This window comes from Oreochromis niloticus, linkage group LG14 (assembly GCF_001858045.2).
Source record: "Oreochromis niloticus isolate F11D_XX linkage group LG14, O_niloticus_UMD_NMBU, whole genome shotgun sequence".
Classification (NCBI taxonomy): Eukaryota; Metazoa; Chordata; class Actinopteri; order Cichliformes; family Cichlidae; genus Oreochromis; species Oreochromis niloticus.
In genome coordinates, this window is record NC_031979.2 from 36,613,421 (window position 1) to 36,636,228 (window position 22,808).

The 22,808-nt window shown below is 42.6% G+C and overlaps 1 protein-coding gene across 4 annotated transcripts; it reads right to left on the reverse strand.

The window, feature by feature from the left end:
- Positions 1-1,684: 1,684 nt before the first annotated feature.
- Positions 1,685-22,004, reverse strand: LOC106098495 (uncharacterized). Of its 4 annotated transcripts, none has more exons than XM_019345398.2 (10): positions 21,856-22,004; positions 16,669-16,751; positions 15,730-15,836; positions 15,396-15,490; positions 13,472-13,688; positions 12,427-12,542; positions 12,082-12,193; positions 10,099-10,300; positions 2,599-2,922; positions 1,685-2,120 (listed from the first exon to the last, which is right to left on the reverse strand). In XM_019345398.2, the coding sequence occupies exons 1-10, from the start codon at positions 21,904-21,906 to the stop codon at positions 1,982-1,984; spliced, it is 1,446 nt and encodes a 481-aa protein (XP_019200943.1). In that variant the 5' UTR covers positions 21,907-22,004; the 3' UTR covers positions 1,685-1,981. The 4 variants fall into 4 exon arrangements, with proteins under 4 accessions (XP_019200943.1, XP_019200942.1, XP_025754262.1 ...); XM_019345397.2 differs by having other exon boundaries at positions 16,612-16,751; XM_025898477.1 differs by lacking the exon at positions 21,856-22,004 and adding an exon at positions 21,654-21,767.
- Positions 22,005-22,808: the final 804 nt, after the last annotated feature.

A 22,808-nucleotide genomic window follows, 5' to 3' on the forward strand; every position in this document is an offset into this window, starting at 1 on the left:
TTGTCCATGAAGCGCTTACCATCAGGGTCATGCTTCACATGAAAGCCAAAATAGTTCCAAACGCCGGATCTGAATGAGGGTGGGGGAGGTTCAATTTCGGGTAGCGTTGAGGCAGTTGCCATGTTGCAACGAGCTTAATTTATAGCTGTGTCCAAATTCATGGGCTGTATCCTCCTGAGGACCCGGCCTTCGCGGTCTACGTGGGCCGGGTCCTCAGGAGGTCGGGTAGGCCGGAAGTAAACGGCAGTGAAATTGGATGGTCTAGCCTTCAGATTAGCGTTACCGCTGTCTCAGTGGAGTTTAATAAACTCGGCCGTCTGCTCCTTGCTATCTAAAATATAACAGGACACTGGTGTAAATTCTCGACCATCTCACACTTCTGTTTAATCAGTTTTCTGTTTGACGTTTATTCAGCTGTGTGAAAACCAAGGAGGAACCCTCCCGGAGGATTAATAAAGTTTTATTTTATCTAATCTAATCTAATAACTTTAATTTCAGCCAAACCGATTTACTCACGAACAAATAAAACACTGAAAAAAGACAAACAATAACATTTTTAGGTTGTCTAAGTGACTTATATATTACGTTTAACCCGAGTAGCGAAAGTCCGCAGTGATCTGAACATGATGTGCCGGGAGTTGTGCCGTTCTCGGCGGCTTCAGTGACCCTCGAGCTCTCAGCTAGCTATCGAGCTGGTGGGTAACAGACGTCTCTGAAAACGTCGAAGCACTTTTGCAAATATGCGATATCTTGATAAACCGAGCAGATATTTGAAGTTTACACACCCGACCCATCCTTCATATTCGGGGAAAAGGAGGACGCATTTGTCGGCTGCATTCGGAGGAGTCTACAAATTTGGACAGCCTTCGGCGCATCGCTGTGACGTAATCGGCCTACAAATGCGGCCTCAGGAGGATGCAGCCCATGAATTTGGACACAGCTTATGTCTTGCTAGCTTGCGCTGCGCTCAGTGGATCTGCACTCGACAGTGCAGCCTAGGCGGAGTAGTCGAACGCAGATCCACTGAGCGCTCAACACAGACAGCATCGTCAGAAGAAAAGTTGATAAAATAAATTAAAAATTTTGTATTGTTCGATACATATGCGTACCGAACCGAAAGCACTGTATCGAACGGTTCAATATCGATACGAGTATTGTTGCACCCCTATTAAATACGTATGTTTCATACAATGTCGAATTCTGAATATTGATTTGTAAGTAATGACATTTGAAATAAGGGGGTAGGAAGAGGAAAGGTGTAAACTTCATCCTACTCCTTTTCGAGCACACACATTATGTAGACACAGAGATATACATAAAAACTTGATGTTTTTTAAGATTTGTTTTTTCTTCTTCTTTTCACTTATTTCAGTTATATTTGCATGTTCTAAATAAAGTTCTATCTTTAGTGATGATAATTATTTCTCTCCATTAAAATTAAACTACCATTAAAAATTAGAGACTGTTAGTTTCTCAGTAAATAGAATTATAAATTCAGCAAGGGATCAAAAAATTATTTGATAATATAATTTTTAGATAATGATTTGATAAAATAATTATGGGACCTATCCTAATGGGATGACTGTCGGTGCTCTCCCTGAGTAAAAAACCCCAAAACTTTTACTTTACTTTAATTATTAGTAAAATCTACCTTTTTTGAGCATTGAAAACAGGTATTATTATATATTATATGTATTATTATATTGTTTTTATTTCTTTAATTTATTATTTACTATTTTCTTCATCTGAGGTTTCAATGGCTAGTAAAAATATAATATTGCCTTCCTCAGTATGTGAACTGTTGATTTTTTTTTATTATTATTGGCTTGTCTTTGGCCCATCATCTTGTCCAGTGCTTACATGGAAGCGTTCATGTATTTTTCTGTTTTCTTGACACAAAAATAAAGTCATACTCCAGAGATAAAGCTTGAAAGAGGTATTGGGCAGAAAAGTCTTGACATTTGTTCAAGCAGAAAGTTTCTCACAGCGAGTCTGTGCTTGGTAGGAGTCCAGTCTCTCTCAGCACTTTGTTCACAGCTGGTGTGAAGTGGGTGCTGTAGTTCAGCAGTCTCCCATCATAAATTAACTTTTCTTTTGTCAGGTGTATTTGTCTAGGAGATCTACAAAGAGGGAAAGTAGAAACATAAAAGTAACTGTTACAGTGTGCATACAGTGCCTGGTGTACCTGTTTGATACATTATAAGAGAGAGACAAAAACTTCTGAATTAAATTTTTTGAGAATTTGTATATCTTACAGGTAAAAGCACATTGATGAATTAATTATTATTATTTTTTACAATTTGGTTAAATACAGCAAACTTTGCAAGTTGTAATGCAATTTGACTGGAAATACATGCAAATTTTCATTAAATCATGAAATTCCCCAAATAAAATAAAAGTCACTGCTCAGAAACAAAAAACATGAATCTGTTGTGAAAGAGATATTAGTGGGATCAACATACAGATTTAATAATGAGTTGATGCAGTTAGGCACAGAGGAATTACAGGGAAACAGAGTGCCATGGGATTGGGCACAATTTTTATTCTTTTTGTAGCTACTAATGTGGAGGAATTGCTTCATTACTTTCACAAGTTTACCTTGTGTGGTACATCCGTGCTATGTTCCAGCCAATCCAGGTGCAGCCATGCTGTGACTTCAGCACCCCATGAACAGATGTGGAAAACACAACTCGGGGATTGACAATGACCTTGAAGTTACTGCGAGTCTCTATAAAAACTGGCTCTTTGTAGAGGTGAGCCAAGATGTTCACACCAGGAACATTCTTCCAGTCTGCTTGTGGTGGCAGACTTTGGGAGGCCGGAGGAGACAATGTGAAATTGATGGGGAACACGTGATTCTCAAACCTGTAGCACTTGTTGGCACCATATTTCTTCTCCAACAGCGGCAACAACTCTACCCAGCTGGCAACAGAATAAGAAGACAGTTATATCATGTAAAACCACTTGAGCAGCACACAAGCAGTCAAATGATGATTAATCACGGGAGGAAAGTTGAAAAACACTTTCAAGAATGTGATTTAAGGGTTTGAACAATAACTTATCTTCTGTATTTTTCTTCCAAGGAGCCAGAGTTTCTTTTATTTTTTAAAATTTTATTTTTTCTTGACCAATAGTGCACTTGCAAAGTTCTTGTTTGGACACTGGCTGGATTCTGATTCATTTTCAGTCCAATCTTTGTACCTTTGTTGGTTGTTTGAAATATTAGCAGTCTGTTTTGTTTGTTGAGCTGATATAAACATTGAATTTGAAATTATCTGACATCTGACATGGGCCCATCCTCCCGCAGGCCCACCACCTGCAGGAGGCGCCATAGGGGTCGGGTGCATTGTGTGCTGGGCGGCGGCCAGGAGCAGAGGCCCTGGCGGACTGATCGCCGGCTGCCAAGACTGGCAATAGGGACATGGAATGTCACCTCTCTGGTGGGGAAGGAGCCTGAGTTAGTGCGTGAGGTTGAGAGGTACCGGCTAGATATAGTCGGGCTCACCTCTACGCATGGCTTGGGCTCTGGAACCAGTCTCCTAGAGAGGGGCTGGACTCTGTCTCAGTCTGGAGTTGCCCCTGGTGAGAGGCGGCGGGCTGGGGTGGGTATTCTAATATCCCCTCGGCTTGCTGCCGGTACGTTGGGGTTTTTCCCGATGGATGAGAGGGTTTGTTCCCTGCGCCTTAGGGTCGGGGAAAGGGTCCTGACTGTCATCTGCGCTTATGCGCCGAGTGGCAGTTCAGAGTACCCAGCCTTCTTAGAGTCCCTCGGGGGGGTGCTGGAAGGTGCCCCACCGGGAGACTCTGTTGTCCTGCTGGGAGACTTCAATGCTCACGTGGGTAACAACAGCGAGACCTGGAGGGGCGTGATTGGGAGGAACGGCCTCCCTGATCTGAATCCGAGCGGTGTTTTGTTATTGGACTTCTGTGCAAATCACAGTTTGGCAATAACGAACACCTTGTTCGAACATAAGAGTGTCCATAAGTGCACGTGGCACCAGGACGCTCTAGGCCGCAGGTCGATGATCGATTTTGTAATCGTATCACCAGACCTGCGACCATATGTTCTGGACACTCGGGTAAAGAGAGGGGCTGAGCTGTCAACTGATCACCACCTGGTGGTGAGTTGGATCAGGTGGCGGGGGAGGACGCTGGACAGACCTGGTGCACCTAAACGCGTAGTGAGGGTGTGCTGGGAACGTCTAGCAGAGGCCCCAGTCTGCGAGATCTTCAACTCACACCTCCGGCAGAGCTTCAACAGCATTCCGAGGGAGACTGGGGACATTGAGTCCGAATGGACCATGTTCAGCGTCTCCATCGCCGAAGCTGCTGCATTGAGCTGCGGCCGCAAGGTGGTTGGTGCCTGCCGTGGTGGTAATCCCCGAACCAAATGGTGGACACCAGAGGTGAAGGGAGCCACCAAGCTGAAGAAGGAGTCCTATCGGGCTTGGTTAGCCTGTGGGACTCCGGAGGCAGCCGACAGGTATCGACAGGCCAAGCGGAATGCGGCTCGGGCAGTGGCTGAAGCAAAAACTCGGGTGTGGGAGGAGTTCGGAGAGGCCATGGAAAAAGACTTTCGGACTGCCTCGAAGAGATTCTGGCAAACCGTCAGGCGTCTCGGGAGGGGAAAGCGGTGCTCTACCTGCACTGTGTATAGTGCTGGCGGAGCACTACTGACGTCGACTGAGAAAATTGTCAGGCGGTGGAAGGAATACTTCGAGGACCTCCTTAATCCCACTGACACGTCTTCCGAGGAGGAAGCAGAGTCTGGGGATGAGGGGAATGACCCGCCAATTTCCGGGGGCGAGGTCACTGAGGCAGTTAAACAACTCCTTGGTGGCAGAGCCCCTGGTGTTGATGAGGTCCGCCCCGAGTTCCTGAAGGCTCTGGATGTTGTAGGGCTGTCCTGGTTGACACGCCTCTGCAATGTTGCGTGGAGATCAGGGGCAGTACCCCTGGACTGGCAGACCGGGGTGGTGGTCCCCATCTTTAAGAAGGGAGACCGGAGGGTGTGTTCCAACTACAGGGGGATCACACTCCTCAGCCTCCCTGGGAAAGTCTATGCCAGGGTGCTGGAAAGGAGAGTTCGTCCGTTAGTCGAACCTCGGATACAGGAGGAACAATGCGGTTTTCGTCCTGGTCGCGGAACACTGGACCAGCTCTTTATCCTCTCAAGGATACTTGAGGGTGCATGGGAGTTTGCCCAACCAGTCTACATGTGTTTTGTGGACTTGGAGAAGGCATTCGACCGTGTCCCTCGGGGTGTCCTGTGGGAGGTGTTGCGGGAGTATGGGGTGTCTGGCCCATTGCTACGGGCCATTCGATCCCTATACAACCGTTGCAAGAGTTTGGTTCGCATTGCCGGCAATAAGTCGGACTCGTTCCCGGTGGGTGATGGGCTCCGCCAGGGCTGCCCTTTGTCACCGGTTCTGTTCATAATTTTTATGGACAGGATTTCTAGGCGCAGCCAAGTGGCGGAGGGCTTTCACTTCGGTGGCCTCAGAATCTCATCTCTGCTTTTTGCGGATGATGTGGTTCTGTTGGCTTCATCAGGTGAAGGCCTCCAGCTCGCACTGGAGCGGTTCGCAGCCGAGTGTGAAGCAACAGGAATGAGGATCAGCACTTTCAAATCTGAGGCCATGGTTCTCAGCCGGAAAAGGGTGGAGTGCCCACTCCGGGTCGGGGATGAGTTCCTGCCCCAAGTGGAGGAGTTCAAGTATCTCGGGGTCTTGTTCGCGAGTGATGGGAGAAGGGAGCCGGAGATCGACAGACAGATTGGTGCTGCGGCTGCAGTGATGCGGACGCTGCACCGGTCCGTCGTGTTGAAGAGGGAGCTGAGTGTAAAAGCGAAGCTCTCAATTTACCGGTCGATCTACGTCCCTACCCTCACCTATGGCCACGAGCTGTGGGTAGTGACCGAAAGAACGAGATCGCGGATACAAGCGGCAGAAATGAGCTTCCTCCGAAGGGTGGCTGGCCTCTCCCTTAGAGATAGGGTGAGAGGTTCGGCCATCCGGGAGGGGCTCAGAGTAGAGCCGCTGCTCCTCCGCATCGAAAGGAGCCAGTTGAGGTGGTTCGGGCATCTGACAAGGATGCCTCCTGGGCGCCTCCTGGGCGCCTCCTGGGTGAGGTGTTCCGGGCATGTCCCACCGGGAGGAGGCCCCGGGGCAGACCCAGGACACGCTGGAGAGATTATATCTCTCGGCTGGCCTGGGAACGCCTTGGTATTCCCCCGGATAAGCTGGAGGAGGTGGCTGGGGAGAGGGAGGTCTGGGCTTCTCTGCTTAGGCTGCTGCCCCCGCGACCCGGCCTCGGATAAAGCGGATCAAGATGGATGGATGGATGGATTACAAAAACATGTCTTTACAGTGCCAAATCACAACAAGGCGCTCTATATTGTAAGGTAGACCCTACAATAATACAGAGAAAAACCCAACAATCATATGACCAAGTATGAGCAAGCACTTTGGCAACAGTGGGAAGGAAAAACTCCCTTTTAACAGGAAGAAACCTCCAGCATACTTCTAAATTTCAGGCCTTATTTTTCACAGGACCTACAGTATCCAGAGTCGTACGTAGTGAGGAGGTAAAATTATTAACAAGATAATCGACCTCTGTTGGAGTAGCGTTCAGGTACCTGCTCTGCTCTGTATTGGTACAGGGCATGATGAGGAAAGATGATAACAGCGGTTGAATTATATTCTTAAACTTAGTTACAGCACTTTCAGCATGACATCTGCTGTCATAAAATCTATTCCCCACTGCTTTGTGTAGCCGGATGGGCTACTCTTTCTCTTTTTCTCTCTCTCTCCCTCGCTCGCTCTCTCCTGCACTCGCTCTCGGCTATGCAACTAGGTTAATTGGGAACCCACCTGCATATTGATTGCAGGGTGGCGTCAGTCCGTATAAAGTTAAGCCGGTGTTCTCCTGGATTATTCCTCCCGTGCGTTTGGCGAAAAGCAGCAGCGCACCTGTAACCGGAAGGTCGCCGGTTCGATCCCCGGCCTTTCTGTCCTGGTCGTTGTGTCCTTGGGCAAGACACTTTACCCTACCGCCTACTGGTGTTGGCCAGAGGGGCCGATGGCGCGATATGGCAGCCTCGCTTCTGTCAGTCTGCCCCAGGGCAGCTGTGGCTACAACTGTAGCTTGCCTCCACCAGTGTGTGAGTGTGTGCGTGAATGAATAATGGCATTGTAAAGCGCTTTGGGTGCCTTGAAAAGTGCTATATAAATCCAATCCATTATTATTATTCAGTTGTCGGTCCCAGTCTGTGGGGAGCCAGACCGGTCTGTGATCGAGGCCTGGACAATTACCACCAGCACAAGCTGTAGTTTGACTCGTGGGGTGTAAGCCTTCCAGTTTGGTGTGTGTGCATGTCTGATTTCTTTTATTAAAGATTGAAGTTTTAGTTTTTATGATATGTAGCGAGCCTGACGCTCAGTGTCCTTTTATTCTTTTAACGTATTCTTTGTTTTATTTCAGTGAACAGAGGACGTGCCAGTGGCCCTGGGACCTCAGGTGGTGGGTCGTTTTCACACTTTCCTTTGTACAGCACTGGGTGCCGGCTGTAGTGATCTTCTTTTTGTGTGATTTTCTTTTGGGTCCGCAGCTGCTGGGAAGTCAAAGTTCCATGATTGTTTTATTGTACTTTTAGGACACTGTCACCAACGACGCTACATTTCGTTTTCTAATATTTTACTCTTTATTTTTGTTAACTATAAATAAAACTGTATTAATATTGGAACCAACCTACCTCGGTGTGCATCCTTGAATCTGTGCAGCCTCTTTTATTTGCTTTTATCCATTTTTCTTAAATGTATATTTCCTGGGGGTGAAATTCCCCCAGGTGGCGTTGTCGTTTTTATCCACCCCGCCGACCACTTGGTCACATTTGTAATCAATTATTGTAAATTTAAATGTTATCAGGAGATGATGAGACAAAAGAGGGTTTTTAAGAAACACTGCTAAATGTTCAGTTTCTATGTTAAAACAAGATCTAGAATGTGATTAAAGTGGGGCCTGGCTAGTTATGGGTTCATCAAGGGTGCAAATCCGAGTCTCAAATTCAGTGATCCTGGCCTCCAGAGCTGCAAATAATCTAAATTTGCATCCACACGGAGTTCCTGTTTCTCTTTACTCTTTAAACTTTATTATTCTGGTTGCTTCCGAACGTTTTTTGGACTTTAACTACTTCCACAATTTTTGTCCGATTTTCACCATTCAAATTTCACAATATTCTGCTATTTCTGTTCACTCCAGCTATATCTTTTGCTACTTATAACTATTAAGCTTAATATTTTTAAAAGTTTTTCTCCTTTTCTTTTGTCCAACTGAAATTAATGGGAAACTTCCACAATTCAATTTGCTATTCATGTATGCTTTAGCTTTTTTTAATATCTGTTACTGTTTTAATCTTATCCCTCTTTAAGTTTTAAGTTGCACCATTGTGGTTTAAAAAAAAAATGAAAAAATAAAAAAATAAAAAAATTCTTTAGAAAATGCATGCGCTGTTATGGTTGCTATGCAGTTGACTTAGAGTGGGCCACTGGACCTTTCGCAATCTTTTCTTCATGTCCAAACAACTTCTTGTTACATGCTCAATTTTCACTTAACCTCCACAAATTAGACATCAAAACGTAGGTATTTTTGCTGTTTTTTTTTTTTTTTTCTCAAAAAAAGTCACTATCATTTTTGTGGGACCTACAGGGTTTTGGCAAATCTTCTCAGAGCAACACAGAGTCTGAAAACTCTCAATGGAGACTTTGCTTGAAATCACCACTGGAATTCTCTAATGAGACGCATTTTCGAATCACAATTCATGGTCTGCTTTGGCACACTGTGACAGGAATAGGAAGTGATACTCTACCACAGAGAGAGCAAACCTCAAAGAAGGAGCTTCCACTGAACGTCATGATAACCAGATCTCATAGTAGGGAGATATCTGCCTCTACTTGACATTCAATGTTGACTGATGAAAGAATAACCATCCAGGCAAAGCTTAATGAGGGATGAATAGGCAGAGTCCCACTGCCAGGTTTCAGTTAGAAATGGAAAAAAATCAGCTCTTTAACTGGTACAAAATCATTCAATGATATATTTTATTAATCAGCAATAAGGGATTAAATGGTGCCATAGTAGAAGTCCAAATATTAGCAGCAATGGGCAAGTTAGAGGATATAAAAACTGAGGATTTGAGCCATGACCCTCACAAATTCAACTAATCAATTGAAGGCCAAACAACCAGAGCTTTAATGCACTCTACTGGGGTAAGGATGTTGTTTACAGCTAGTTAAAACAGTAAGTTTCACCTGGACACCTTGTCTTCTCCTTCATGATATCTGTGGTCTACATGGACCAAGGAGGGGAGTGCTGAGGACGAAGATGCAGCAAGATGGAAATGCCAAAACAGGAGGATGAGGTAGTGTGACCCATCATTGAGGCTTTGATAGATAACATTGTCAGTCGATCATAAACTAATGCAGTGGTTCCCAAACTTTTTTTGCTAGGTCCCCCTTCGTTTTACAAGAACATCTTCGCACCTGTCCATTATGCTAGCAATGTCCAAGCGTGTTTTTTTTTTTTTTTAAACAAAAAACAAATTCATACCGCACCCCTCTGCAATGGCTCTGCGCCCCACACTTTGGAAACCTTTGAACTAATGCATCACTCATGAAGAGCGAAACAGCACACCGGAGAAACAAAAGCACTACAGCAGCCACTAACCTCAAAACAAAAAGATCATCATACCAGAAGTCCTAGACTAGGCCAACGAATTAGGCCAATGTAGTAAAAGCATTGCTGGGTAGAAAACTCACAATGCTATCATTAATTGGCCTCCAGAGACCTTGACCTCAAGATCATTGAAGCACTGTAGGACGATCTTGACAGAGGACAGAATGAAAGGCAGGCAACATCCAAAGAAGCGCTTTGAATATCATTCAACAAGCCTGGAGAATGATTCCTTCCAACCTCAAATTGTACAAACTGTTCTTGTTTTGTCTTATATTTTCCATTTCAATATATCTTTGCAGCATATGTTTTAGTATATCATGGCACATATTTTCCATCTTGAAAATAAAACAAAATACACACACATACCTGGTGACTTTCTGGGGCAGTATGAGCTCATCTATATCATGTAGAGCCACATATCTGGACTGGTACATGTATCTGTAAAGGCAGTCATTGAGAGCAGGAATCTGACCAAAGTAGTGGAGTTCACCAGGACCATGTTCAGGCAGCCAGCTACGAGACACGTTCACATATCTGGACAGAGACCAAGGAATCACCTCCACTAAACCTGAGAAAAAACATTGGAAGCAGTTGAATGTCAGTAATTAAAGCTGCACATTACAGTTTGAGGTCGGAGTTGCAGTAATTGTAATCAGTGAAATGCATTCTGGAACTTTATGGTGAAGCAGACGCATGAAAACAAAACATGACCTGTTTTTTTTTTGTTTGCTTTTTTGTTTTTTTTTTGTCTCAGTGAATAAGACCAGAGTAATAAACAACGTTGACCAGCCACAGTGACATGACTGAAAAACAACCCCATGCAAAAACTTACTTACCTCCTTATCAAAACATTCTAAGGTTTTGGCTGCACTAAAAGCTGGGAAGAAAAAATCTTCTCTTCTTCATATCACTTTGTGGTGACATGAAAATTGAGACTTTGGCGTATAGTATTCATAGTACAGACCTGAGTGAGTTTTTGGGGAAATTATTGGAAAATAGTGTATGCTTTGTCCTGATCACATAACTTTAGAAACATTTAAAAATCATTATGAGGAGCTAAATGGAAGGACGTTCAGGGTGTTTGGCAGCTTCACTCAGTGTTCACTGTGGGAAAATCCCTTTAGCTGGTAATGTGAGGTGTTGGGATTTATTTTTAAGGTAGCAAGGAGTCGGTGCTGCGGCACTTCAGCGGCGCGTTCAGCTGCTCTAAGCAGCACCTTCATGATTGGTTTAGGCCACGATATGGGCATAATGTTTTCTGCTGTTGGCCACACAGAGACTTTCAGAGTTGCGGAGACTTTGTTTTTTTTTTTACTCAAATGGCTGGTCGCACCGGTGTGACCTAGGATTTTTTTAGTCGCACCATTGAGAAATTAGGTCACATTTGTGACCAAATTGGTCGCACTCTAGAGCCCTGCCTCATGTTGCACTCCTTTGGTGAGCTAGGCTAATGGCCTGTATAGGTCCAGTAACTTTTATTAGAAGAGTGACAGAGTATTCTCGCTTTCTTGGCACCCTGGAAACAGATTTAAGAGAGAGAGACCGTTCTGATTGCATATCACACCTGTGAAGGATACCAAGGAGGGACATGAGCCTTTCAGCTGGATTATTAATTTAGACCTTGAAAGGTGTAGAAGGAAGGACTGTTGGGATTTATTTTTATCTGTAAGGCTAATATCTCATAATTAGCATGGCATATTTGTGTTTTATACTTTATTGCACACAGCTAAGCATTGTAAAGTAGTATTAGAAGTAGATTGCTATACTCAGATAACAGACATAAACAGAGAGAAGCCCCCTTCTCTAAGAATTTTGAGGGGGAGGGTCTGTCTCACTAGTGAAGGTACCTGTAGGTAAATTTCTGGGAATGGAGAAGCTCTCTTTCTGCTTATGTCTTTATGCAGGTCTGAATGGAGGGTAAGAGGTGATTGCCATGGTGATGGATGAAGTGCTGTCTCCAAATAAGGAGATGGGCCTAACCTTAACTCTATCACATAGTGTTTTCCAAAGTGATTCATGATCAGAACGTAAAACATATTTACATGTATAGATTCATTCCAACCGGCTCTCGTGCTTCTGAATGCGTAACATACCAATGATTTGTCATGTGCATCTGTATGTTACGTGTTGGGATCGGAACGTGTTGTTGCTTCCTGGGTGCGGCAGCCTTTTGTCTCTGAGCCAGAGAGAGGAGGTCCATGGCGCCACGTAAAACTAGTTCAAAATTCTAACTGTTTTGATAATAAATTGTGAAAACCTATGTTTGGAGCATATTTGTCTTCTCTCTCATAAAAAAACTCACAGAGGTCATAAGGAAAGACTCAGACATAAAATGATACCATACTCCACCTTTGTGTGTGTAGTAGTCCAGTATTCTTTGTGTTTCAGGACTGCAGCTGGTTTTATAGACAACCACTCTGTTCACTCCCAGTAACTGCAGCATCTCAAGACTCTGTACCAACTACAATCCAACACAGATATTTGAACAACAAGCTTCAGAAAACTGTAAGTATTAATATGCAAGGCAGGCAGAAAAGTCTTGTTTCTGTAGTATTATTACTGCAAGGAATACTGGGAAAAATATACACTTTCTGTTTTTATTTCTTCCTGTCTAGGTCTGCATACTTTAGAAAACAAGTTTCTAAAATGTATTTTTTCTGTCTTCTGAAAGCAAGAAAGCAAATGTGACTGTACCTGGAGCACGTTGGTAAAATCAAACATGGTGGAGATGCAGACGGTGAAGTTGTAAGGAAAAGATTCTGTCTTCTCCTGCTGGTTCTTCACCTCTAAAAACTCTTGGTTGGGATCATCTTAAGCGAGCACACAAACATACACTTTTACCATCTTATTTTTGTAACTGAACTCCAATTAGTAATAATTTTTGGTTTAGATTATGTTCATGATAAACTGACTTTTAAAAATGCTGACATTTTTCAGACATCACTAAAGTTACTGCCTGAATCCTATTTGTTGACTGGCTGTTGACTAGATATTGATATTGACAGTAGCGGTTTTTGATACGGGCGACACAGGCGGTTGCCCGGGGCGGCATCGTGGTGGGGGGCAGCATCACGGGCATTGGCAAAAAAAAAAGTTGCTCGTGCTCATGCTGCCCCGACATCAGCCAGCGCATATTGGGAATGGCATAGGCACCGATCGGTTTTCTATCGCCCATTTGCTGGGAGTAAGGGAGCCCTCCGTTTGCGAGGTGCGCCTGCTTGCGGCACAGGGAGGAGAGGGCGGGGCGGCGGGGGATTCTCTGGCTGGCTGGAGCAGCATCTAATAACCAAGAGGGAGAGTTCGCCCGGGGCGCCAAACAGGCTAGGACCGCCACTGGATATTGATAGTCATCAGTGAGAAGGAGTGAGATTCCCAGTGAGAACCAGAACTTGTTGGAGGCATTTGAGGCAAAATTTGAAAATCACGAATGTCAACACACTGTAAACCTGTAAACACTGTAAACAAATAGTTCACTTAGAAACTACTGAAGTACTTTAAAGTATTGAACAAGAATACTTATTTTAAGTTTATTACTTGAAATTAATAAATGAAGTCAGTAATTCTTGACCTTATATGTATTTACTTTTTGTATCTATATTTTGGCATTGGATTCATCTCTTGGACATCTCCTGATTCAATATTTGCTGAAATATTTCAAATTAAAGCTAAGGTCCAACTGACCAACAGACTGGCATCTGCATAACATGCCCCACAGCAAGCTTAGAATTCTGCCGTGTACCTGTAGTATTGGCAGCAGCAGAGGTCACAGCAATCGAAGATGGTGTCTCACAGCCTGAGGGGAGGGGGCACATGATGTCTGCTGTCCCATAGGCAAAACCGAAGTGATCCCTGTGGATGCTGGCAGAACCATTAGAGAGAAGCTGCTTCTCCTGGCAACGAAAGAGACAGCGATAGGCTACGTTCTCACGCCGCAGCACCACTGCAATGACACGAACCTGGCACAAGAAAGAGGCAAGAAGGAGCATGATGTTAATGGAAGTTTTAACATCAAAGAAATTACAAGAGGAAACCATGTTACTCACAAAAGTGTGAATATAAATCTTAGGGAGTATCCTGAAATGCTAAAGATGTCAGAAGTTCAACTGCTGCTACCAAAGTGCCAATCAACAGCTGTATTGGTCTCGAACAAGCCACTCATGTTGTTTTATTCATTCACATAGCTGAGGTGCATAAAAGTTTCAACTTTGCATTAACAAGAAAATCTCTTTGTTCCCATAAGTGAAGATGGGTAAGTGTAGTTCTGATCCCTGCTAAATTTGAAATTTTGCTCACTTACAAACAAATAAAGGGAATGTAATTTATATAGTAGTTCCATTTAAATGGTGAGTGGCAGAATATCAAACAAAAATTCAAAAACAAAAGCACATTATATAAACGTTATATGCCACTGAGTAAAATAAATATCCCTGATCTCAATTTGTTATTTGTATAAAGAACACGAGTCCTTTAAAACCTCTCTAGCACCATGACCAAGCCCAAAGACCTGTCAAAGGATGTCAGGGACAAGATTGTAGAGGCTGGAATGGGCAACAGGACCATTAGTCCTCTCACCCCAGCAAGAGTGGTTGAGCCAGAACGTCATTATGCTGCTCACCTCAGAGCCGTGTTTGAAATTCGCTGGCCTAAGAATCAAATTACTTGCAGTGTGGTAACAATTTTTTTTTCTCTTTGTCACCACCTGGATCTCAAAATGTCTGTGACCCACTTACAGCCTGACTGCCTGCTTTCCTTTCCTGCTTTTTTTACTCAAGGATACTCACCTGCTGAATTCAGTTTTCCTCACGTGCTCTGCCTTCAAGTAAGATTCAATCTGCCATAGTTAACACATCAAACTGCTAAATTCAATTCATTCTCATGATCTACTTTGTTGCGTCTACTTTGTGAGTCTAGTCAGTCACACATTATGACAGTTTTAGTGGGACAATCAGTGAATTCCATAATAGCAGGAACCATTGATGTTATAAAGACAAGAACACTTTTGGTCTGTTAAATTGTCCTACAGTCCACTTAGCTTAAATCAAAGTGTTTTCCTTTTCTTGTGTGTCCTGTGTTCCTCTGTCTGTTTTTCCAAAATAAAGAATCATATAATTCTCCTTGACATGTATTTATATAAGGTCTACAATTTTTTTTTAAATATTTGCACAAATAAAAATTTATTTATTTAAAAATATATTAATAAGCCCTTTAAAAAGTGCTTTATTGGCAGTTTTTCTGTCAGATTCTCTTTTAGCATTTTCTGAACTATTCTACATGTATTATTGCAACAGACACAGCAGTTTCTTTTTCAATTTTACAGATTCAAAAGTTTTTATTAATTATCAGCACAAACATGAAAACATAATAAAACAATAAGAAAACAGGGAATCACATTTAAAGTCATTATATACAATTACAATTACACATATGGGGAAAAGCAGAGAGAAGGAAAAAAAACCCACAGGGAGAAAAAAAAAACTATTTACCATCTATTCACAGATTTAAAAAAGAAACTACAAGAGTGAACTGTCATCCTTCCTAAACATACGGGGACATCTTATATAAAATCACCCGCACCCCTCAACATTTGGGACAGATCATCTGGCAAATAAATAGACACAGCAGTTTAAATATTGCAACATTAAAACATTTCTCTCTTCACTGACCTGCTTTTCGTCTGTGCGATGTTCGAGATATGCTGATATCAGTAGAGTCTTTGTCCCTTTAACTGCTGCCAGAGATGTGTATGGTCCCAGAGGAACTGCATTGGTGAAAAAAAGAAGGCTGTTACAACTTCGTCTGAAATGATATCACAGCCTGGTCTCACTCCCAACTTTGACACATATCGACACTGAGGTCAAGATGCTTCACAACCAAAGTCATCTTCCTAACAGTGTTATTGGGAGTATTCTCAACGGCAGCTGCAAAGCTGTAGACTTAAACTGAACATTGGGCTTTCTCCATAGTAACAGTAATAGCATTCAGTAACAGTTAGCTTACCAGCATGTTCTGGACTACTGTTGGGAGTCACATGTAGTTCATATACGATTGGTGGACTTGCTATTGCTTCATTGTATTTGATCCAATGGTGGAAGGTTTTGCCTGTCCTACAGAGGTCAAAAATGACAGTGTTGATGGAGACACCCAGAGTAACAGCAGCTACAACAATGTTGTTTTGATCTTTTATAGTACTTTATAATGTCTGTTAGATCAGGTCTGGACCAATTTTGTTTGGACTGTAACATACACTCATGAAACAGGCATGTAGTTGACATCAAGTTTAAATTCCAGAGAAAACAAAGGAGGAGGCTGATTATGAAACCTGTTTTTCTACATAGAAGGTGTTTTTTTCCCCCATTGCTCAGGTGCATTAAAATGATTTAGAAAGACCTCCAAAGCTAAATAACTATAAGTGCTAAGTTAAGAATTAGTGTTAAGTGGAATATATTCACACGTTTTGTCTCATGTCTAAAGTGGTTGAAGGATATCCACAGTGTGTGTATACATAGACAAGACAGAGGCTCCAGCCCCTCTGCAATCCTGAACAGGATAAGACCAGAAGTGTTCCCCAATTGTAATGAGAGCAATCACATTTGAAATCCTGAAACTGGAGGAGTGGCTGTAGCAGATTCTAGGGTTTCTGGACAGAGGTTTCTGTAAGGAGTGTATTTTTCATAACGCTTTTACACAAGGAAACCACTTAAATCAAAAACTTAACAGGGTTTTAATATGTTTTGTGTGCTTCTACACATTTAGGTGACATTGTTTTTTCATTGCTGCTGTTAGTACTTTTTAAATCGACCAACATACTGTAGATCCAGTAAGACCCACACACTGCTAATGCTCCTGCTAACTCCTGTAATTTCAGGTAATTTCACTCACTCGTAGGTGCAATATAATAGATAGATGAAGGTAATGACAGAAGCGATGCACATTAACCATTTGATCTTCTGATTGTGGCCCATCGCAGAGATATTGCTTGTTTTAGCGCAGATGCTTCTTTTCAGTCCAGATGGTGAAACCTGAACAAGCAAAAGAAAGTGAATGATTTTTATCTTTTGTCAACAGCATCTGTGATACTTTTGCTTTCACTCGTCTAACTCATACAAGAAGCTGCTGCACATCCTGAGCAAAGGAAGACTGAGCAAATAAGAGCATCTGTAGAAAACAATGTTGAAAGAATAAGACTGTGACATAGCTGAAGAAAAACAAAAAAAATTACATCAAAATTTCTTACCAAGTTAAAGAATGGTCTACTTTTTTGGATTAAGGATTAAACATTTAAAATAGAATAACACGCACACAACCACACTCACACACTTTTGGCTTCAAGATAGCAGCTTGTGTGAATGTATGCTGTGGCACAGCGCTTCCAACTACTGTGCACCTTTTAGTGTTTTTGTGTTTTTTATGCCTTTTCATTGCGTCTGCCTGCAATGCACTGATCACTTTCGTTGGTCAGGAACTGATAGACATTGGCCTCAGTCTGAACTCAGACTTTACTGGGAAAGGGAACAAAAACAGATGCAGAGCTGTGATAACAACACAAATCCCCGCTTCCATCCATCTTTCTCACCAATGCCAGATCCCTCACCTTTTATCTACCTCACGAGCTACAGGTACCCATAGTTACCATTGTCTACATGCCCTCCGATGCTAACGTTAGCTCAGCGCCTCCAACTTGTCATCAGCAAACAGCAGAGAGAACACCCAGAGAGCGTCCATGTTGTTGCTGGGCACTTTAATAAGGCACATTTGAAATCTGTACTCCTCAAATTCTGCCAACATCTTTCAACAGCTGGACCTGGAGACCTTGACTGCCCTTTTCTAAGTGCTCTGTAGAGAATGTGACAGTGAACAAAACCATCCATGTTTTTGCTAACAGAAAACGTTGGATGATGAATGAAGTACAGGCTTTCATCAGCCTTCGCGCGAGTTATGAGTGCTCCTTACAGCACTGCCAGAGCAAACCTGAGGGGGGAGATCTAACAGGCCAAGGAGGTCTACAGGATAGAGGATAGAGGGCTGCGTCACTGACAACAACCCCCGCTGGGTGTGAACAGGCAACCAAGCCCTCACCAATATCAAAGGCCAGAGCCCCCCAGCCTCATGCCTGACAGCAGCCTCTCAGTAACAGAGGACCTCAACAACTCCTTTGCTCAGTTTGAGACTACTCCTACCCTGCACCCCTGCCCCTCACCCAGCACAACCCCCCTCTCCCTCCATGAACCCAAGGTCAGTGTCATGGGCCAGCTGAGTCTCTCCATCTTTTTTATGGCACCACCTCTGGGTGGTTTCCTCATCAGCTCACCTGACATCCTCACCTGTCTGCGATCTGAAGCAATCAGCCAGTGGTATGTAAGACCAGCGTTGTCAACTGCCCTTCACAGTTCGTCTGCTAACCTCTGTTAGTACAGGACACCTCGGTTATCGATGTTTGCAGTTTCATGCCTTGCTTACCTGTGTTCTCCTTGTGCTCCTAGTATTTCCAGTGGATCTTTTATACTTACTGCTTGCAGTTCGATTACCTCCTGCAGACACGCCAAACCCCCTTGAGTTTGGCGTGTCTGTCTCTGTGTTTGGGTCCATGTCTCATACTGACCTCCAGACCCACAGTTGACAGTCAGAATGAGTCTGAGAGGGATGAACTGGAGGAGAGGGGCCAGCCCTGATGGCATCCCAGGAGTTGTGGTCAACCCTGTATGGACCAACTGGCAGGGATCCTCACTAGGTTGTTCAACTTCTCCCTGACTCATGCCATCATTCCCACATGTCTGAAGGCCTCCACAATCATTGCCATCCCCCAAAAGACTAGAATTGACCACTCTCTCTGTGCTTCAACAACAGTCTTAGAACCAGGAACACAAATAGTCTCTTTACAGTCCAGCTCAGGAACAGGAACATCAGTTCTTAAATTTGTCAGCTCGGAGACATGACAAAGGAGTTCATTGCTTGACGATTCAAAAGTGCAACATGGTTCGTTAGAAATTGACTTTGTAGTTTTAAATAGATAACTAGACTTTGGGTCCATTTTACTCACTGTGCTAGCAACCTTCAGCAGGGCCTTAGATTATGACGCAAGTGAGTTGCAAAGATAGCAAATGTTGTCTCTGGTGAGGCTGTAGCAGCTGATGACTGTGACATGGCTGAGGAGCCGCCTACAAGGTGACCTCCGAAACCTCTGGTGAGCGGAGCGGCATTGTTGAGGCAGAACTACGAGGGGGTTGTCTAGGTGTAATAATTTGGCAGAAATGTGATATTAATTCCCAGTATCCGGTAGAATGCCTGCGGTGGCGTGAGGCTGGAGTACTCTGGATTAAAATAATTTTTTCGTCGCCTGGAGCCCTTTCTATATGGCTGGGATGCTGGCAGCGACGATGCTGGTGATGGAGGAGATGAGTAGATGGATGAGGAATTTAAAGACGATGGAAAGTGAGCGGCTGGTGTGAAATATAGACCACCCACTCTCATCAGTGGAGGATCAGGCGGGGCATTAGCAGCAGATGATGAGAGTCAGCTGCTCTTCGGGCCTCTTCGGGCCAGATGAGTCTCATGTTCTCTCACATGACGAGACTCGTACCTCTTTAACTCACTCAGGTAGGAGATGATTGCTCATTTCCGATCTCTAATGTGATCCGCTGGGTCCATTGTGTGGCCGCAGTATTCTATCATGAAACTGTGTGAGGCAGGCAAGACTGAACCCAAAGTACAAGACTCTCAGAGACGGAACTGAGTTTAAAACACACTTTTATTGCTGAATCTACAGGCTACAAAACTAAAACTGGGAAACACTAATCAGATGGAACACACAGCCGTACGATGAGGGAGATAGCAACAAGGGAGCTGCAGACAAAATATACACGAGAGGGAATCAGGGCAGAGAGGAAACAAGTAGGGAACATGGCTGGAAAAAAATCTAACTGATGAGAAAAAGCAAAACTGAATGTAATGCACACAGAATCAGTGACTATCAAAATAAATGCAGAAGAAATGAGAAACACACACTGAGAGCCAGACTGACTTAATACAGAGAACAGAGGGAGGAGACAGAGACCAGTAAAAGTAAATAAGTAAGTAAAATTGATTTTTATAGCGCTTTTTAAGACAAGAAGCTATTACAAAGTGCTTCACATGAGAATTTAAAAGCATATCAAATAAAATGACATATTACACACGAACATTACCCAAATGCCTGTCTAAACAGATGTGTTTTAAGCTGTTTTTTAAAAGAAGCCACAGAGTCGATGGTGCATAGCAGGGGAGGCAAAATGTTCCACAGTATTGGAGCTAGAGTTTGAAAAGCGCGATCCCCTTTTGTTTTCAAACCGGTCTGTGGATTAGATAGAAGACCACTATCAGTGGATCTAAGAATCCACTTTGGAGAGTAAGGTTAGAGAAGCTCATTGATATAGGTGGGGGCCTCACCTCGTAGAGACAGAAATGTAAAAGTGAGGATTTTAAACTTATATCTGTACCCAACCAGAAACCAGTGCAAGGATTTTAACACGGGAGTGATATAGGAGAATTTATTACTGTGGGTTAAAAGCCTTGCTGCAGCATTTTGGACCGCTTGGAGGCGATTTAAGGAAGCCTTAGACAAACAGACCAGACTAAGAAAAATATGCCACAAAAGGGAAAAAAACCCTCTGTGCACTAAGAACTAGCACCTAGCTATCACACTGAACATAAGAATAACAATAACTCCATAAAGAAAGAGCACGACCAAACAATACAAAACAGGCTACAAAATGCTTCATGAACCCAAACAAACTCAAAACACTGGACCATATGCAAGACCATGACAGTGGTAAATATTTTCACTTTGGATGAAAGCACAATGATTGCCAGCAAAAGCAGGAATGACTAGAAAAACCTGTAATGTAATTTCATCCTCAGGCAATTTTTATGGAACCAGAAAACCAGGTTGTTATTACCAGAATTACTCTAAAGAGTGAAAGGTACATGGAAATATGAGCAATAATAATAATGAGCAAATAATATTCACCAATAAAAGAATGAAGACGTTACTTACTTTTGTAGTGCAATTATTTTTGTAATTATTTAAAACCCGATGACAAAATCTGTGTTTACTCTTTTTAAATCATACACATCACTACCCAAAAGACCCTGATCAAAAGTTTACAGATCCTAGTTCTGTCTTTTAGTTGGTCTACCTGACTGTGGTTTGGTTTCAACAGAACCCCTAATTTCCACTTCTTTCCAGTTTGAACACTGCTGTTTGGCATTCTCAATACCTTATAACCCTTTCCTGTTTTGTAGCATTCAAGTACCTTTTCTTTTGAACCTTTGATAATTCTTTTGCTTTCCCCATGACGTAGAATCCAAAAAACATCAGTGCAGCACTGAATGAAAGACGCAAGGGTCTGTCAGGAGTCCAGAAAGTTATTGACCTTTTATTCACACCCACTAATTACAAGCAAACAGATCATAGGTGAAGATGGTTACCTTTAATAGCCATTCTAACTCTTTTGTGTCAAGTTGTGTGCATGTTATCAGGCCAAATCACCAGGGTATGTAAACTTTTGATCAGGGTCCTTCGTAAAATTTGTGTAGTGATTAGGATTTAAAAAAGAGTGAACACAGTTGTTTGACAACAAATGGCTTGGCGAAACCACTGACCATGAGTGAAAGTAAAGTTATTATTCATATTCTCTGAAAAGAAATGAAAAATCATAAATTCTGCCTATGTATGTAAACTTATGAGTACAACTGTATATATACACAAAAAAAGTATATGTAAAATATAATCCTCCATTGCAACCATAACTCTGAAGCTGCATTTTTAATCAGATTTTTATTCCCCAAATTATTCTAAAGAGTATACTGAAAGCTACATGCAAATATGAGCAATAATAATAATGAGCAAATAATATTCATCAGCAAAGAATGAAGACGTTACTTACTTTTGTAGTGCAATTATTTGTGTAATTATTTAAAACCAGATGCCAAAATCTTGTTGTTCTTACTTGTCAAAAGTAAAAGTAAACATGTCACATTCAGAGACTCGTTTCCAGTCAAACTGCTGCCCATTTATATTCTATGTCAGAGTCCTGGGACACACCCAAACCCACCTCCACAGCAACCCTATAGCTATATAGTACTTACCTTTGCTTTCACAATGCAGAATTTCTTGTTTTTCATCTCATACGATAGCATTATTTACCCATTCAGAATTAAAAATAAATGTAACTGTGCGTACTTTGAAAGCTCTCACCCTGACAGCAGGGTAAGGTGAGGGATTTTCTATGACATGTAGTGTGACCAATCTGGAGCTCTTGGAGAGATGTTGCCACTTTTAGAGATTAAAATGTCGTTTCCAAGTAACCTTGACTCGAGAGGTGAAAAAAACCAGCAGATTTGTCTTGCAGTACTACCAACTATCCACTATTGACTGTCACGATAGAGTGATGTTTTGCCCACCAGGGAAGTGAGTTGGTCACGTGACTAAAAACTATGGATTAGCACACAGTTTTGCTATGATTATGAAAAAAAAGACTCTGGCCCTTCTTATACAGGATGTCTGTGTTTGTAGTAAAGTCCAGTTTGCTGTTGAGGTGAACACCCAGCTGTGGTGGATTTTTGTTTGATATGTATAACTATGTAACTATATACACTATATATCTGTGCGCACTGAACATATATATTTTAACTTTCATGTAGAGTCTTAAGCACAAGACATTTTGCTTCACCGAGGTTTATTAAGTTGGTACAGTAACAGGGCAGTTAATGTAGGGGGAGAGTTCTCTTGAATAATCTACTTAATAATTAATTAATTTAACATCTTTAATGCAGCACAACCAAAACAGTAACATTGTAATAGAGATCCTGAACACATCACGATAAAATATCATACAAAATACACACACACACACACACACACACACACACACACACTCTGAACCCACACTGAAGTGTTTTTAAGCATGTAACCTGTGTATTATATGTTATAAGATTGTGCCACTTGCTGTATAAGATTTAATAATTAGGATTAATGTGTGACCTTTGACCATGTTGTGACCTATTGTCAGAGGGTAAAGCAAAGGGTTAACCTATTGGTG

What these genes read in the sequence shown, in the direction of transcription:
- LOC106098495 (XM_019345397.2), bottom strand. Translation starts at nt 21,906, where the DNA reads ATGCTATCGTATGAGATGAAAAACAAGAAATTCTGCATTGTGAAAGCA. An exon ending in TCTGCATTGTGAAAGCAAAG is followed by an intron (nt 16,752 to 21,855) that starts GTAAGTACTATA and finishes TTGCTTGTTCAG; the next exon opens with GTTTCACCATCTGGACTGAA. An exon ending in TGCTGCTGCCAATACTACAG is followed by an intron (nt 12,543 to 13,471) that starts GTACACGGCAGA and finishes TGCTCGCTTAAG; the next exon opens with ATGATCCCAACCAAGAGTTT.